Genomic DNA, 18,356 nt, shown 5'->3' with positions numbered 1-18,356 from the left:
TTGCTTTGGTGGAGCTGGCGGACTGTAAAGAGGGCAAGCGATTCAGGATATTGTTGTGGGGCTGCTTGCAAGGCAAGGGTCTCATGACAGAGACGCTGGCAGACGTACGCTTGCTAAGTAATATTGTCGCCATGGGTCACACATGGGGAGTCAAACACTGGAGATGTGACAGGATGCCATTCATAGTGAACTGAACCTTGGACAACATGCTGGTGCTGCCCATCACTACTCCAGATTCAAAAGCCAAGGGAAGTTGAGAAAGGTTCAGCTTTCTGCGTATGTCCTCTGACGTGCAGGCGTTCACCAAATACAGAGTCTCTCAGAGCGATGCTGCTGTATCTACTGTATGGTCTCTGCTTATCTCTTCTTTGGAGAGGAAGGACTCGCCTGTAGCTTTTTGTTGAGTAGTTTGAGATAGCAGGAAAAGCTTTTTACAGTTTTTTTTTTTTTTTGCATGTAACACCAACTTCATACAGCGGCACACATTTCCATCTGTGAATCAAACTTTTCTACAGTTGGCTCCTGGAGTCCCACCTCTCCTCAACCAGTGTCATCCCGCCTGCACTCCCTGCCCGTGTTAGTAACTGTCGGTGTGTTCCATGAGCTAAATCACCTTGAGGTTGTCGTGTTTGTCGGTGTGTGCTGTGAGCAGGTCTTTGGTGCACTGGACGTCATTGGGCAGCTCTGTCTCTGCCAGGTCCGTCCCAAACTTCTGTAACATCTGGGCTGTGGTTTTCACTGTCATGGCAAAGTTCTCTATGGCCTGGGGGGAAAAGATCCACACATGACTCTGCAGCATCCCAAAATGCAACTGACCATACAGCCACTCTAAGGAGAAAAATCACAAAACTGGAATTTTTAAAACATTGCCGGATCGATGATGTTGAAGTGTGTATACGGTATTCAGTAATGTATGTTCACTCACAGTTCGGTGGTGTATCCATTGACTGTGACAGTACTCCAGGCTTCCTCCTAGCTCCCGTGTCAGCTGACCTTTGTCCACATAGCCGTGCAGGTCCGACAGAGAGTTCAGCATCACAATCTGCAAACACATTCAATGCATCACTACGGGTGCTTTTGATCTTGACCCACATGATGTCACAGTGAGACTCTGCAAACCAGCCTTAGTTAAGAGAAATGTCTTATCACTGGCTGTTTAAAGGGCAAGTTCACTGATTTTACACATGTGGTTCAGTTGAATTGTCATGGAAACACACCTCAGTCTGTGAAAACAGTTGTATAATGTCCTCTGTGGCTCCAGAGGGAGAGCTACAAAGTCTGAGAACCTAACCCTGATGATGTCATCAGGGTTATCTCAGCTTGGAACAAATCTATATCAGAAAGCCTGAGATACACGCATGGACTCAGGCAGGGAGGGTCTAACAAAGGACAGTGAGTTGCATTGTGGGAAGTCCATGTCATACTAGGGACTAAAAGTCAGGGTATCTCAGCCTGTCTCGTTTTGACCATTCTTTTTAAATCTGCTTAGAAGCAATACATCAGAAATTCAGTCGCTTTATGTTGACCTCCTGTTGGCTTTAAACTTTAAACTTGGCAGTCATTTAGTGTAAGTTCTCTTTCTTCCCTTTGTCTTTTCTTGCTACTTTCAAATTAGATCTAGGGTGAGATGAAGATGTGACAGGAAGTGCAAAAACAAAGTGGCACACATGTCAACTGACAGAGAGCGTGCAGAGCGGTGAGATGAGACGTGGGTGGGTTGTTGGGGTCGTTGCCACTATGGAAACTGAGGTCATGTCACCTCTTTTTTTTCAGTTTGTGGTTTTGTTGTAGAAACATTAAAAACTTAGAGACAGTTGTGCAGACTGTTGTGCAGACCGTCACAGTTTGACACAGTGCCCAGAGCAGAGGTGAATTCACTCCTCTGGATATGTTAAAGATCCTGTCACCATTGCTTTCTGTGCAACAGTGTGTGATTTTATTTGTCATCACTATATATTTAATCTGCAGGCATATGTTGCACATTGTGAGAACTGAATTTAAAAACATGGTCTAATGTCTTGCATCTTATATTTATTTATTTATTTATTGACTTCTGTTTCTTATTCAGTTTGATTTTACTAATTTGCATATTTAAAAATTACTGCCAAAACAAAATAGTTGCCTCCTTAATCTTCATATTGTGGAATTCATATTTCCCAAATAAATCTTTTGTTTCTGGGAACAGTTCTACAAAATCTAAGCTGTCATATCATTTTAGTCACCACAGCCACACGTCTACATGTATTCTAAGTAAATAAGTGGAGCTGCAGGTTGGCCAGACACACACACACACACACACGCACACACACACATCGGTTGCCTCGTGTTTTGGATGGAAACACGGGTTGAGGACTTGCATTTATTAAGCAAACATATCGTGGCTTTCTGCCAGACAGCCACTGTTCTTGTGCCTCGTGAAACCAATAATTTACGACAAAAACATTTCCTGAACCTAAACAAGCAGTTTTGTTGTCTGAACATGACCAAACTGTGAGTGAAAACTGAAAACAATAAGTCTAAAAATAAAAATCAAATATTTATTTTTGGTTGCACAAAGTACTTAAAGCACAGCTTCTTGGCTGTGAGCCCTGTGTTTGATTCATTCATCCAGCACGGCTTCCTGAAGGCGTTCCGGAAGGAAGTTGTGAAGTCAAAGTTCTCCCAAACAAAGCAGGTTTACGAGGCAGACCATCAATTTCCATGAACATGACATGTACATATTCAAATTCTAGGAAAATAATGTGCACTGAGCGCTCGGGCTGCGGCGGCCACAGGGCTCGATGGAGTGCTTCATCCTTGCAAAACCACACCCAGAGTCCACGTTGATCTAAACAAAACTGTATTGTTTGATTGCTATCACGTGTCACCTGGTTGAAAAGAAAGATGAACAAAACATGAAGGAAGGGGTTTGTGTGATTTCAGAGAGGTTTCTATATAACGGATGACTTTTGACCAGCGCTGAGCAGGCAGGCAGTGAACTGCAGGGGGCACTCATTCAAGATACCATGATGAGGAAATGACCCGTGTGCCGTGTGGAGCTGGAGTTTCCAGTTTAGACATCAGAAACACACTTTAGTTTCCACACCCACAAACCAAAGCCCATACATCCTGCACACTGAACGGATGCTCCCAAAAGAGATTTGCATTGCCATCTTTGTCAGGTAATACTCTGCATGTCACCGACAGGGTCCATATGTGAACCTGTTATCTACATCTGTGTTCACTGCTGTTGTGAGCAAGAAACTGGGTGTTTTGCGAACAGTGGCAAAGGTCTGGTATCAGATGAGGGCATGTTGAAAACCTGGTTGGTACCACTCCTCCTGAATGCTGGACCTCCTCAGGGACTGAATGAGGATTTTGATGTTAGATCTTTTTGGGAATGTTTAAATCTCATTTGTGATCTGCTGGTTGAGCTGATGACTGATTATCATCCAGTACACTGAGTTTGTTCATTTATCGCACTTTAATCTTATTGTTTTTTTTTTCTTTTTAATAAGGGTGTGTATTTGTGTAACATATTTACCACAGTTATATCATTCAAGTGAGGTGGATTTATTATAACACTACTGTATATTGACAGGTTTGTCTTGGAGTTGATGTATTTCTTTTTATCCTATTGATTGATATGGGACTGATATATCAGACTTTGGAGTTGGACACCCTGTAAATCATTTGATGTGTGTATGTTGATATCACTGATGGTCGGGCTCAGCCTGGAATTCACACCTGTATTGAGTCAGAACTTTGGAAACACTAAAGCTGTACAGTGAAAAAAGTGGCCGCAGCTACAGAAACTATGAATGTTACCTGAACTTTTTTCACCTTTTTTCCTTTTTTGTAGATATACTGTATTGTACTGGACACAGGGTTGCAAAGGTTTTGTATTGTTATCTGAATGTTTGCTGGGGAGGGTTACACATTTTATCCTTGACAAAAAGTCTATTTCACCCCCTTTCCTGCAAAAAATATATTTTTTCTTGTGATTGCAGCTGAGAAGAGTTTGTATGGTTGTTACTGAATTATGCTTACCGGTACCTTCATTTTAAAGTCATCCTTGTGCAGCTTGATCCCGATGTCTGCTATAGCCCTCTGGAAGAACCTGGACGGCCTCAGCACCAACACCAGCTGCAGGTTTCCTGGAAATGCCCCCTGGATAACACGACATCATCACAGCCTTTATTTCATTCACTCGTTCATTCTGCAGTTTGCTTTAACCAGGATACACTGACCAGCAGGCAAGGGCCTGGAGCACAATGACACACACACACACACACACACACACATATGTGTGTGTGTGTGTGTGTGTGTGTGTGTGTGTGCATACTGCTTGTCACTAAAAAGCACATGAACTGAGTCACTGAACCACGTGTGTTGTGACGTTTTTCATCACTGTGACTTCTTTTTTAAAACTATGCGTCATCCTCTTGATGATAATCCTGTGGTTTCTAATGACGACTGCATGCCTGTTTTTAGAACAGCCTGGTTTCAGACATTACAAAACAGCAGCAATATGCAGCAAACCTGTTAAATGCAGCAGAATGCAGTACAAGTAGAAGTGTGATTTCTAATGTTAGGTCTAAATATCCTGCTGGGTAGAGATTTCCTAAACAACATGCTAGTCCAAGTGTCAGTCATCAAAAAGTACAAATGCATTTCCACAGTTCTCCAAACCTTTGGTGCTCATTACCTGCTACACAAGGTTATGTCTTTTGTGTTTTTTCTTTTCTTTCTTTTTTTTTTTTTTTTTTGGTATTGTTTTGAAATACTATAAAGTTTCACCTGTTCTCACCTCTAAAAGTTCACATTATTTCACATGAAATGAGGAGGGACAGTCATTCTTTGATTGAACTGCTTACTATTACACATCAAATCACTTATGAGGGGTCAGAAGTACTGGACCTGGCTTTGTGGTGAGGGTTAATAAGCAAAAAGTTCAATTTTTTTTTCCATAGACTGCCATCTAGAGGACAAAAATACATGTTACAACACTGAGCTTGGGTACAGTGTTCTCCACAGACTAGGGGAAGGGAAAAGACTTGTTCATCCCAACAAAGAAAAACAAACACATGAAAAAACCAAACCAAAATAAATTAATTCAGGCAATATATTCCTTTCCTTACTGTAGTATAATAGTATTTTGCATCAGCAGGCTTTATGCTTTCCGTAACTTACAAATACTGCAGTATAGACTGAAAAATCCATTTTGAGTCACACAGAGCATGTATTTTTCTATAATACAGAAGAAAATGCTGAATCTAAACCTGCTTTTAACATCCAAGCACACATATTACCCCAATGTTACCCAAGTTTTGTAACATATTTAACACATATGTTACAGTAACATATGTTGTTTTAGCACATGATTTTTCCTAACCCTAACCAAGTGGTTTTGATGCCTAAACCTCAGTAAACAGCAACTGTTTAACAACATTAGCACAAGGACGAGGTGGCCTGTAGCTGGTACACAGTGATATATGTTGTTTTGGCAATCAACCTACCGGTATTCAGTCATTTAGGTATGAAGATGTGTTGGTTTGATGGGTGGCTTGTTTGGTTGCACTTGAAATGATGCAGTTTTAGATATAAATAAATAAATATCTGTAGTACACTGTGTGTACATACTGATTTGCATCTCTATGTGATTTGAACACTTGGTGTGTCAGAGGACTTACAGCGATCCTGGATAGAGAGGCCTTTACTGAGCTCCACTTGTCCTTCCGCCGGTCGATGATGATGATGAAGCCGATGCTCGCAGCATCCAGGCTGGAGTTGGGAGACAGAGGAGACACATAACTGCACTGCTGCTTTGTGCATGTGTGTGTCACTGTGAGCGGTGCCAAACAAATTCCCTCGCAGGGAGGATAAAGAGCAGACAAACCAATAGGTTTGACAGTGAGGTCATTTCCCCAAACATCAAATCATTACCATATCTCTGGAGTAACTGAAGTAGTGATGCCAAGTTTAGTATACACCTAAAACACAGACAAGCATGCTGTTTCCATGCTAACACTTTAGCTTAGCTTGCAACAGCAGGTTCTATGAGAACACGATCATCTCCAGGGAACATAGAGATTTCTCTGTGGTGAATATGAGCATAAGGACTGTTCATTCAATTTTATTCCCCACAGTTTTTGGTATTAATTCTACAAATCTCATACATCATTTAAGACAACTTGCCATTTAGTTAGAGCTGCCACAGGTGCTTCGAACCATCTAGCAGGGATACATAAATGATTTCTGTGTCTAGAGTCTCATCATCTTAGGTTTAGTATTCCTGAATAACCGTGTTTAATTGAGGTGCCACACAGAATTTCTGTGGTCAGGCACTATTTCAGTCTAGAAAAAAACACACATTGCACAGAGAGAAGGAATAAAGGGCCCTTAATAGAGACACAGCAGCTCATTCTTGCCCTGTGAGGAGGTTAATCCAGCCGTGTCACTGGAGTGCAGTCGGCTATTACATTACAGCTTAGCTATTAGTTCCCCCAGTTAACAAGTGATTAGATGGCTGGAAATGACTCAGTGTAAATGGAATAGAAATCATAGTATCTTGAGCCAGCTGCCATGTTCATCCATTTGAGTAAATGACATCAAAACCTGTTTAACGCTGCAGTGTCTGAGAGCTGAATTGGAGGTCATGCACAGGGTCCTTCACTGATCCACTGAGCAGATCGGAGCCTTCTCTTGGCTAATGGGTGACATGACGAGTCAGAGTGTGAGGAAAGCCTCCATGAAAAGAAGTTTTTTTGCGTGTGAGAGTGTGTGTACCTGGGGATGCTGGTCAGGTAAGTAACAACATTGAGGAAGTCTTCCTCTGGCACTTCGCTGAAGCCTGAGTACTCTGGGAAGGTGATGATGGGGGCGCCATCTTTCCCTCGCCCTCCTGCAACACATCAACACCACACAACATTTACCACCCTTCTTTCTGGCATGAGCTCACCTTTTAGCCTCACAATGTCTGACAGTGTAGCAGAGAGTTGTATATTCTGCCATCTGCCTCAAAATCCCTTGAGGCAAATTGTAATTTGTAATGGATATAAATATAAATAGAGGTGGACTTAACTTGGCCTGACTTAACTATAATGTACATACTTTATGTTTATACTAGATGTCTGGCCGTGCCTCATTTTATACAGAAGAAGAAGAAGAAAAGAAGAAATAATTTAAGACACAGAGGTTAAATAAGATCTTGGAAACTCGTGACATAAAGACACAAACACTTCTGCTTCTACAAAAAAAAAAGCCACAAGATGGCGACCTTGAGCTAAAAATCCTCTGGCACCTCAGATGCAATAGAGCTTGTTACTTGTTGAGAGTAAAATAATGTGTGCAATTTTTTTTTTTATATAAAACTAACCCTTTTCCTAATACTAATGCTAGTATTAGAAAAAAAACCCTTTTTTCCTGAGCATATTCGTGAGAAACCTTGTGGTTTCCTGGTCTGCTCCCTCTGCACTGTTACTTTGCTCCATCTCAAAATCTAGTTTTAAGACTAATTATTTTAATATATTGCTGCTCATATTGCGAAAGTCGAGTTTAATCAAATTATCACAAACTCATTTACATACAGAAAACCTGGTAATAGTAGGTAGTACTCCAGCATCGGTCCCTGGTTTCAGAGGGCACACAACAGAAAAGCATCTAAAGCTCTACAGTCAGTGAAATCAGTGATTCAATATGAACAATGGGTCAAATGAGTGTGTGGAAAGATGTCGACAAAAACAGAGCTGGGAGGAATGGGTTGATTTAGATGTTCTGATGCCTTCTGAAAGAGTATTATGACTGTGATGTGTTTTCAGGGTATTGCACTGCCCCCACGTGGCCACAAAGGTTAGTGAATGTAGGTTTGAGAAACCTCTGCCCATCTCTACTGCATGACATGCATCATTTCTGAGGCAGACATCCTCTAACCCTCTAACTCTGTTCTTTGACTTTCTAATTCGTTTGCCAGTGAACAGAGGAACGGGAGAACAAGAGCCACCGTCGCTGAAGAGATAAAGAAAAGAGCGCCACCTGCAGAGTCAAAGTTCACAAACAGACAACAAGAAAAAAAAATCCAAGACGAGACAATGCTCAGTATACAGGATGAGGAGGACAGAGGACATCACTGGAAGTAAAAAACAGTGCCAGTTCACATGTGACAAAACTGTGTACAGAAAAAGACCAACATATCCAGCCCAGGGATCATACCATACCAACCCACATCCCACACTCACAACACACACACACACACATGGCTAAAGCCATAAACCAGGCCTGTGTTAAACTTATGTAACTCTGGAGGCAAGTAACGCTGACAGAGGGATTTTTGGAAACAGTTGTTATTTTGGCTGCTGTGAGAGGACTGAGAGAAGGAATGAGAAGCATCCCTGCAGAACCACACAGGCTGCTGTGCCACCGGTAACAACACATGTGGAAAGTCTGAGGGCACCCAGAAGTCCCAGCTTTTCAAAATAAAGTGACTTTTCACCAGCCGGAGTGCACTGAATAACTGTAAAAACACACCCACGATGAAAAGTTCAACTAACACAAAAAAGCTCTTTAATCCCATTAAAAGTGAAGATATGCATGCACTTATTTTAATGCACAAACTAGTGGAGACTTTCTCATTGGGTGTTTGTGGTGGACAGATCCTTTACTCAGCGCTCTCAGGAGGTATAAACTCAACTGTTAACCATTCCTTAGGCCAGTCATGCCATGCTTACATAAATGATCCATTCAACAAATGATTTGCACAGCAGCTTCAGGCATCCTTTCCCACAGTGTTAGAGAGTAGGATCCTTTTATTGTTTGACTGCAGTCTGATGGTGAGAGAAGTCTTCAGTTTATCATCCTGTAACAGCTGCAGATCTCTAAATTACTGTTATTATTCAGGATTCCAACTGTGAGAGTTCAGAGACAATTAAAACACAATATATGACATTAAACATAAGAAACAGAAACAGGCTATGTAGAGCACATCATATCCAACCAGTAGTTAGTTTGGATATTATGTATGTGATATGTGAATATGTGATATATCAGTCTGGACTGGAGCAGTGGAGCGACCTACCATCCCTACAGCCTCTTCACTAGAGTGCCTCCAAACGCTCATGTCAAAATGATTCAAACCCAATGTGTGGAGTGTCCTAAGAGTGAGTCAGAGAAACTCCTGTGTCTCCACCCGACTGCTACCAGCTGCACCTGAACAGGGACAATATCCTTCAACTAACTCTTCCCAATGTCATAACACGTGACAAAACCAGTGAGATCAGTCAATCTAGAACAGGTTCAGATGCCACATTCAGCTCAGACAATGGGATTTATCTGTGTAAATGTCTACGAGATAAAAGAACACACTCCATGGGCAACAAAGAAGTCGCCCATACTGACTACTGTTCACTGTATTTCTATAATTTGACATATTTCCTGTCGTTCATAAATTGTAAATGTAAGTGGTGAAATCAGTTGAAGCAGTGTGTTCAAACAGCTGCTTCATGTTGAAGTGTAAGAGTTAGACAGTAAACACAGAGCAGCCGGCCGGCTGGTGCAGCAATGCTGCGACAAAGTTTACAAGGAAAGAAACAACTTCACGTCTGGCATTCGATGCTGAATTTACAAGAAGCACAAATGATGAAGAATTTGCAGTTTCTCCATCACTCTCGCCGTGTGTTTGACTTCCAGCCTTAAATAAAAGTGTCCAAGCTGTGCATAGATATTTCAGAGCTGATTTATGCCTTTCATGTTGTATCGTGTAACACGATCAAACAGCGATGTTAGGAACGGTTGAATGCTAATGCTAGCCGTCGTCTAACGGTAGCTAATGGGTCATTAAATATGTTGTTTCACCTTGAAACCAGAGCTGATAACCTTCTGGATCTTCACTATCTGTTGTCTGTTCAGTTTCCGATCAATCAGGAAGTAGTGAAATAATAACACTAATGATAAGGCTTTGCAGATTCCTTATATTTATACAAGTTGCCGCTGGAGCACAGCAGTTTGACATTATCTTTATTACAAACAGCAGTAGCTTCCCACCCTGAGCATGACATCAGAGGAAAATGACCACCATGTGATCATGGTCTATGGAGCTGTTGAGGACTTTTGACCTTGACGCACACCTCCCTCAATCACAGTGCCAGATTAAGAGGAGGAGGAGGAGGAGGAGGAGGGTGAAATGAATAAATTAGACCTGAACCACATTCTTGGTAAATACAGAGTTTTTGCCAGCTGAACTCCAAACACACACCTCCTCCTATGCTGTTGCTCGACTGGTGACCCACTAACTGATGGTCAAGTGTAGTTTCATATGACGGGTAGAGTTAGCTAGACACCCCAAATCACATTTGAATCCAAGATGAGTCATCAGTAACCTTTTAACGTTAAAAGAGTTGGACTTTTATGTACTCCACTGTCTGACACTTCTTTAGCCACAGGAGCTAAATGAGGGTCGCACTGGGGCATGGGTCTGTCATTTTACTGTGTCTTTAAGGGAAAAGTCTAACATTTTGGGAAATACGCTTATTCAATTTGTTGCAGAGAGTTAGTTAGGCTGATAAACCTCAAGCTAAGCTAAGAAAACCTGTCATGTCCACACATCACTCGACTAAATTCCCTCTTTTATTCTCTTTTCTTTTGCTTGTTTTCTGTTAACACATATCACTCATGTTCGGGTGATTTCATCTGTGAAGAATAAAACCTCATAAGAGGACCAAGCAGCTGCTTTCCACATAAATTCCTCTGGTCTGTGACACAACAGAAACACAATGCCGGCGCAGGAACTGCTGGGAATGTGCTGCTGCATCAGACGGATTACAAGTGAAACTTTCAGTTCATGAGCATGAGGGGAGACGGAGACGTGACAGAGGAGGTGGCACCGTGAAGAAGAGGAGGCTGGTCGTAGATATTTTACTTCACTTTGGATGGAGAAGAGCTTAATGCCACTCATGGAGTGAAGTGAAGGTGGAGACTACGGGGGGACACAGTACAGTACAGGCAAAATGTCATCTGTTAGAAATATAGTGGAGTCCTAGTGGACACTATATAGTAGAGGACAGTGCGACGTTTCCATGCAGTACAGATTTGATGTGGAGCGTGGATTATAGGCAACTCCACTGATTTTACACATTAAGGTCATACTACTGAAGGCAGAAGGGTTCCTGCTCACCCTGTGGACACAGTTGTATAATGTCTCCTGTGTCTCTGGATGAGCTTTGTCAAGTCTGAGAAATAACCCTGACGACGTCATCAAAGCTGCAAATCCAAAAATACTTTTATACAAGAAGCAGATCAGTTTAAACTGATGTTCACATGGATTGTGGAGCCCCCATTCACTCAAACGTGGTTTAGTTTTAGTTAAGTTGCATTCCTTTAACAGAAAGTGAAGAAAGTTTAAAAAAAAAAAAAACATTAAAAGTCAGGTTAGCATGTTCTGACAACATTTTCACTACCACACTTTACCTTTACATTTAACTGACAATACCAACAATAACTCACAGATATTAAGATAGGATACTGAATATTTCCCAGCCCTCCATTTAATACACTGGAAAGTGCAGGTGTGGACAGCAGGACAGTGGCTCGCTACGTACCTGAGAGCAAGGCAAACTGGCGATGAAGCTGCTCGATGATGTCTACAGCCAGCAGGGGCCTGATCTCCTGCTGCATGATCTCATCTGTAAGGAAGGACACACTGATCAGATGAAGGCAAACACTCCTGCACACAGTGGGAGTTATCCTCCCCATGCTGAACAATCAAATTCAAACTGCTAAAGAAACTGATTGGATGCACATGAAACACATACAGAACAGCTGAGACATACACACATTCAGTGAAGAGGAATAGTACGGTCACAGAGACAGAGAGGAACATTAAGAGCCAAGTACGCTGACAGGTAAACACAAAGAGGAAAATCACAAGATTATTCTGTGCATGACACCTTTATACAACTAGCCTGCTCTAAATGTGGGCCTGAGTGCCGGGGAGGAGGGCAGGCGAGATGCACCACGATGTGATGTGATGTGATGTGATGTGATGTGTTGATGACAGACCGAAGAAAGCCCAGAACAAGAGGACGCTTGCAGCAACGATCGCTGGCCACACGTGACCACACGCTTTCTCCGAAAATCTGAAAAGACGACAGTTCCATGATGCAGCGCTTCCTGAGATCCCCGCTGTTAAAAACTCCTCTTCTAACCTTCACAAGCACATTGAAGAAGGTTGCACATACTCTTGGTCAACACGTAGTTAGCTAGCTAACATTAGCTATGCTAATTTCCACGTCTAATGTTAATCTTTGATGTTTGATGTTGACAGTAACCTCTCTTGTAGCTTGTGGTGTGTTGGGCTGGTGTGCTTTAGAAAGCAGTAAACGTAACAGAAAGCTGACTTCAGCGTTCCAGTTTTAAGTACTCTTTTGTCATTATTTTGCACTGGGCTGCACATCTGAAGAAATACTGAAATGGAAAGTAGCTATTACTTGAGTTGTCTTTATGTGAGTAATTGAACTTTTACTTGAGTAGAGATTTTCAGTACTCTACCTTCCACTGCTGGTTTGAAGTGGATTTCCACCTGTGATTACAGTGTATCACTGGGTTCTTCTGATCTGCAGCTCTTTGTCACCACTGTGTTTTAACATTATGAGACAAAATTCCACTGACTGGTCTGTATTGGGTCTATAATTAAATGCCATGCTGTGGTACTGACACATGGACTTTGATGAGGTTTGACATCAAAAATCTCAACTGAATGCCCCTGCTGAGGAAGTGGAAACAGTGAAAAAAGCACCGTATGGCAAACTTCCAAGGTCAGGAATGAACTCTCTTGCAAAAGTTTTATGACAAAGGACCCTTTGACTAACTCCACAGTCATACCTTTCTGTCTGGATGGATGTGAAAATTCAGACTAGGACAATGGTCGGAGTGAATCCTCCACACCTCACGTCTACCTGAACAAATGTGAATAAGTTAAAGATATGTCTGTTTCTCCCTTCACCTCCATTTCAGAGTTGTAGTTTTGAAGAGTAACAGTGGATCATCCTGACTACAGGAAGTGAACATTTTCATCCGATCATTTGCTGAGCATTGAAGTCGCCTCATTTACAAATGTTCTTCTGGTCATATCCTGTCACATACAGCCCATTCTCTAACCATCCATATATGACTGACGCATACGGGAAACTAAAACAAAGCATCCCCAGACGTGGCTTTAAGCATGTGTGTTTGTGTGTGTGTGTGTGTGTGTGTGTGAGCGTCTCATACTGTCATGGATGGGTTTACATTGCAGTTAGTTAAAAGCCCAGTGTGTCTCATACAGATGCTAAAGGGTACCTTGCATGTGTGTTTGTGTGTGTGTGTGTGTGTGTGTGTGTGTGTGTGTGTGTGTGTGTGTGTGTGTGTGAGGGCCCTGGTATTTGACCCTCTGGGAATGAGACCAGCCTCATGTAGCCATGTATTATTGCTCTGGTTTACAGACGATTACGGTTCCCCTGCAGCTTCAGCCTGAAGTGCAGCGTACAGAACAAACCTTTCTCTGTCAGGGAGAATAAAGACACGCATTAACACCGACTCTGCTTCATTACTCCACAACATGCTCGGCTAAGTTGTGTCGGTATGGGCGGGGGCAAGGAGAACACAGTGGCTGGGAGTGAGTCTGGACTTTAATGGAAGCAATATCAATGTACCTCTGTTCTGCTGACCTGCAAAGGATACTGAAAATACAGCTTCCATTACACACACACACACACATACACACACACACACAGAAATACACACTCTGCCTGTTCTACAGTTCATTCTGACAGACGGCTGGTTTAAAAGTTACTGAAAGTCTTTCATTTACTGTATGCCATTGGACATGATGTGAAACTTGGAAACAACAGTTTGGTAAAAAAAAAAAAAAAAAAAAAAGTCAACTCAAGGTCCACTTATTAGCTTTTTCCACAGCTTTAAACTGCTTCCTCAGTGGATGGAGTTCATTTTTTTCTTGTACGTGGTCCATAAGTTAAGGTTTGTAAGAGGATCCAGGAAATGTTACCCAGCTGTCCAGGAATGTATCAGCAGGGTTATGCAACCCGAGCCGGGCACCTTCGCACGGAGGATGTTCTGTATTGTTGGAACATCAAAGTTGAGAGGAGTGGTGCAGACAGACGTGATGTACGGCCACTTCAAGGCTCAACAGAAACGTTTGTTTTTAGAAACCGAGAGAGGGCTGAAGAGGCAGGGAGCAGGGAGCAGGAAGCACTCGAACGCAGCGAGCAGATGTCAGGTTGCGTCACACACTCGGCGCACGCTAATGGAGCCAGTGGGATTCTTCATTTGGGAGTTTACAGGCTAGGATTGAGGAAATAACATAGCAAGATGTTTTGGACAACTACAATTAGCTGCAACCTAGTTAGCTGTCATTTGTTTCTATGTTGGGCAGCTACTCCTGTTCAGTCTAACCACAATTATGGTCCCATGAGGAAAGCTGTAAACCATCTTGAACAGCCGGGACATTCCTCTGTTTGACAAAGGTTTGAGAACACTCAGAGATGTATGACTGCTTCAGAAAGCTGAGGTGAGGCAGGCTGGAACTGAACATATCGTAACTATAACTGTCTTATCAGGCATATCAGCAATGCACAACGTACATCCAGGCAGTAGTTTGCCCCTTATGTAGTGAAGCTGGCAGTAAAGGTACAGTCACATTAGCCCTCAGCTGAGTGAAACTACCCCAGAAAGAGGATATGATGTCATGGTTCTGATGTGGGTACACATATTGATTGGAGTCATTATAAATGTACATATATGTATATTTCTATACATAGCTGCATAAACATCATTCACTCACAATCATGTACCCTAATTAGTTTAACTATGACGGACAGTCATAGTTAAACTCATCTCAACACCTCATGGAACACCATCAGATCTGATTCATATCAAGTTTTACTATTTGGAGTCTGAGTCTGGGGACAAATATTTCCGTGTTTGCACAGGAGAGCCTCGCGTACGGATTGGCTGGAATCAGAAAGTAAATAATATGAAATTTGGTGAATGCTCCATCAGACATCTTTTCTCTCAGCAGGAGTCACAGAGAGCAGACTGGACTGTGGCTGTAAATTAACTTCATCTTGACGTGATCTTTATCAATCACTTCCTGAACAACATGGTGATACAACACAGCTTTCTGTTTTTGTCACAGTCATGGCATGCAGCTTATTTACAGTCTAGTAATACTAATAATAAAGCTGAGTCAGTTATTTCTTTGTGAGCTCTGTGCCATCTGACAGTATAAATAGACACATGTGAAGCACTAAAGTCAGCATGGCTCCAAGTCACTTAAATAAAAATTGCTCTGTCTGTTTTCTTATTTCCAGTTTCCAAACTATGAGTTACCTGTCAGTCTGTATGGCTTTATATTTACTCCTCTTTGTTTGGAAAAAGCTTCGACCAAATTGCACCATTTTAAAGTAGAAAACCAAACTCAAATAATCTCCCATGACTGAACGATCACACTTGAGCCCTTCAGGGCCTCTGCAGAAAATCTGAAGGACAATTAAAGATCATAGAGCGTGAAGCACATAACTCCCTTAAAAGCAAAATGTTCATTTATCAGCAAGCAGCTAAGGATTACTTCTCTGAACTGATATCTGGAAATAACCACAATCCTAAAGTTCTGCTTACAGTAATTCTGTTATTAGTGGTCCCTCCACTCTTCTCCTGACACTGAGCTGAGCAAACTACAGGTGTGAAAGCACCCTTTGAGATTGTCACACTGTCAGTTTTGTAATGGCAGCACAAAACAGCAGATATGGCCAAATAAAAAAGCAGTAAAACCACTGAAACACCAGCTACACTGCAGGTGGATCTCAGAAGGCAGCTCAAGGACCCTGGAGACAGCCGGCTGAGCTGCAGCACACCCGGCCGATTCTCCACCCAGCTGTCAGGTGTCACCATGTTACTATGGCAACACACTGTTGGTGCTAACACTACCTCACCCCATGTCTACACACATGCCAACACACAACTTAGCTGTCACCTTCATCCATCTGCTCTAAATATAGGTGGACTTAGCAGCATGCTGTCACACTCTGTCACTGCTGCTGCTGCTGCTGGGAATCAGACGGATTGAGCTCAACATTTGGGAATTAACTTCATCAAAAAAGCTTGTTTTATGGAAAACACCCAACTCTTCTTAGATTGAATACAGTGACACAATGGCAGGATTTCATTGCACTTTCTTTGGTTATATTCCAGCTTGATATCACACATGTTATAGACCTGCCGGTCCACTCAGTCAGTGTCATGTTTTGCCTCAAACACGCGTCAAGACAACACATTCTCATTCCACAGTCAAGCTACAACATATACATATGAGATATCTCCCAATCTCATATATAAATAACTAAGAGCTTTGGGTATTTAAGACATGAGACATGTTGTCCCCATGTAACTCATTCTGCTGTCTTCACTTCTACTTGCAGCATTTCTGTATTTGGCAGTGTTATCTGTATTTGGTCGTGTGTACTGTCTTTGCAGCATGTTGTCACATTGATAAAGGCGACTACTGATTTGCTTGCATGTTTTCTAAAACTGCAGCTGAGCTGTCAGGGCCACAGCAAGACTGTGTTTATTCGCCCCAAAGTGCCAGCGTGCCAACTGTACAAACGTTAACCAAAAGCCAGCTTGCAAAGTACACACAGTGACCGTGTGTGTGCAGTGTGCAGTGTGTCTGCTACGTCTAACTCACCAGGAACTCCACTTCTGTCTGTTATTTTCCTTCAGTCTCTGTGTTTCAGCTTGGTGCTTTTTACAGAGCCATAAAGCTTACCATATATTGTTAGCATGGAGCCTATCATTTGCAGCAACACTGTGTTTGGTGAAATGCTAGCATGAAACACGGTTGTCTTGGTGACAGCACAGTGAGTTTATTATCACTGCTGCAAAAACATCAATGTTAAATGAGCAAAAAGCACTGAATACTAGCCTCATTCCAGAGACTGATCCCTGAGTGTCAGAAACGCTGCTTAGCTTTATATAACAGTGAGAAAAGTATGAGCTCCATGTTCAACCTCCTTTACTATTTAGCTTATTATTCTTTGAAAGGCTCTTTACAGATCCTTTAAATTAAGGAAGCCATCACAAACAGATCCATTTAAAACACAAGTAGATCACTAGCTCGGACATCAAAATAACAGTGTGGAGACAAAACTAAAATTCCATCAGCAGCCATTTAAGAGCAAAAGGAAATACTTTGTAAAGTAAATCACCTCACCAGAAGACTGCAGACTGGTGAGACGGAAAAACGATGACACCAGGCAGACAGAGGGAAGCATGGCTGGCAACAGATGTGTGTGTGTTCCTCCTCGACGGTCTAAACACAGCCCATGAGGACAAGACGCTGCGTGTGTGTGTTATACAGCACCAGAAATCCACACCTGTACATGAGATGTCGATTGATCTGACCAAGTGTGACAGCAACAGTAAATTAATGAACGACTGAAGTGTAATGTCAGAAATAACTCGGCATTTCAGTGCAGGTTTTAGTGTGTGTGTGTGTGTGTGTACGTGTGTGTGTGTGTGTGTGTGTGTGTGTGTGTGTGTGAACATACCTATAACACGTTTGACACTCTTCATCTTAACACCTCCCAGACTCGAACATATTCACGGGCATGAACGTAAATCCTTCCACAAAAGCGGTGATGCCAATAAAATTACAGTGATCTCACGGTATCCAAAACCAGTGGGGGCAAGACAACATCAAGCAACCCCGGTCTGTCAACAACAGCAGCTTCTTCATCACCACCGTGATCCTCATCATCAACTCAGGCTGCTCCAGACATCCAGACAAACAAATCTCAAGCTTCCTCTGCCTCTGGTTTCACACACACACACACACACACACAGCCGGAGCACAGCCCTGGACTGTGTGTGCTGTAGTTGTTACATGCGTCTGTGGTCAGTTTTTCCAGCTCCAGCTGGAGTGAAACAGCTTTAACTGAGCTGCAAACAGCCTCAGAAGTCAGAGAGGGAGGGCAAAGAGACTGTGTGTGTGTGTGTGTGTGTGTGTGTGTGTGAAAAGAATGAGATGGAGGGAGAGAATGGGGCTGAGCTGTAGTGTGTGTGTGTGAGAGAGAGAGAGAGAGAAAGTGCGTATGCATGGACCCAGCTGTGTGTTTCATTTTTGTAGACTGGATGTTGAGGTTGCCACAGTATCTGTTTGCTGTTGTGTCTGCAGTGTTTCTATGAGGTCCATGTTGGACTGCCAAATGTGCACAGCCTGTGGAAGTAACCTACATAGACCACATGATGGACTTAAGTGCATCTCCACTAGGTTTCCTCAGACTGGAAAACCTGGATAAAGTACTACGGCGTTAGCTGACACAACAAAGACA

The 18,356-nt window shown here is 42.4% G+C and overlaps 1 protein-coding gene across 2 annotated transcripts in view; it reads right to left on the bottom strand.

The window, feature by feature from the left end:
• mcf2l2 (MCF.2 cell line derived transforming sequence-like 2) overlaps nt 1–17,649 on the bottom strand; it is a 98,363-nt gene extending 80,714 nt beyond the window's left edge. For both annotated transcript variants that reach the window (XM_041934570.1, XM_041934569.1), the window contains exons 1-7: nt 17,574–17,649; nt 11,571–11,654; nt 6,769–6,883; nt 5,673–5,763; nt 4,036–4,149; nt 926–1,042; nt 614–763 (exon numbers count right to left, since the gene is read on the bottom strand). In XM_041934570.1, the coding sequence (XP_041790504.1) occupies nt 614–763; nt 926–1,042; nt 4,036–4,149; nt 5,673–5,763; nt 6,769–6,883; nt 11,571–11,654; nt 17,574–17,598 (696 nt within the window). In that variant the 5' untranslated portion in view covers nt 17,599–17,649. The remainder of the gene's footprint in view (nt 1–613; nt 764–925; nt 1,043–4,035; nt 4,150–5,672; nt 5,764–6,768; nt 6,884–11,570; nt 11,655–17,573) is intronic.
• Between the last annotated feature and the right edge of the window lie 707 nt (nt 17,650–18,356).

Source organism: Chelmon rostratus, chromosome 4 (assembly GCF_017976325.1).
Source record: "Chelmon rostratus isolate fCheRos1 chromosome 4, fCheRos1.pri, whole genome shotgun sequence".
Taxonomy (NCBI): domain Eukaryota; kingdom Metazoa; phylum Chordata; class Actinopteri; order Chaetodontiformes; family Chaetodontidae; genus Chelmon; species Chelmon rostratus.
The sequence above is the reverse complement of the archived record's forward strand: the minus strand, read 5'-3'. Positions and strand labels throughout refer to the sequence as shown.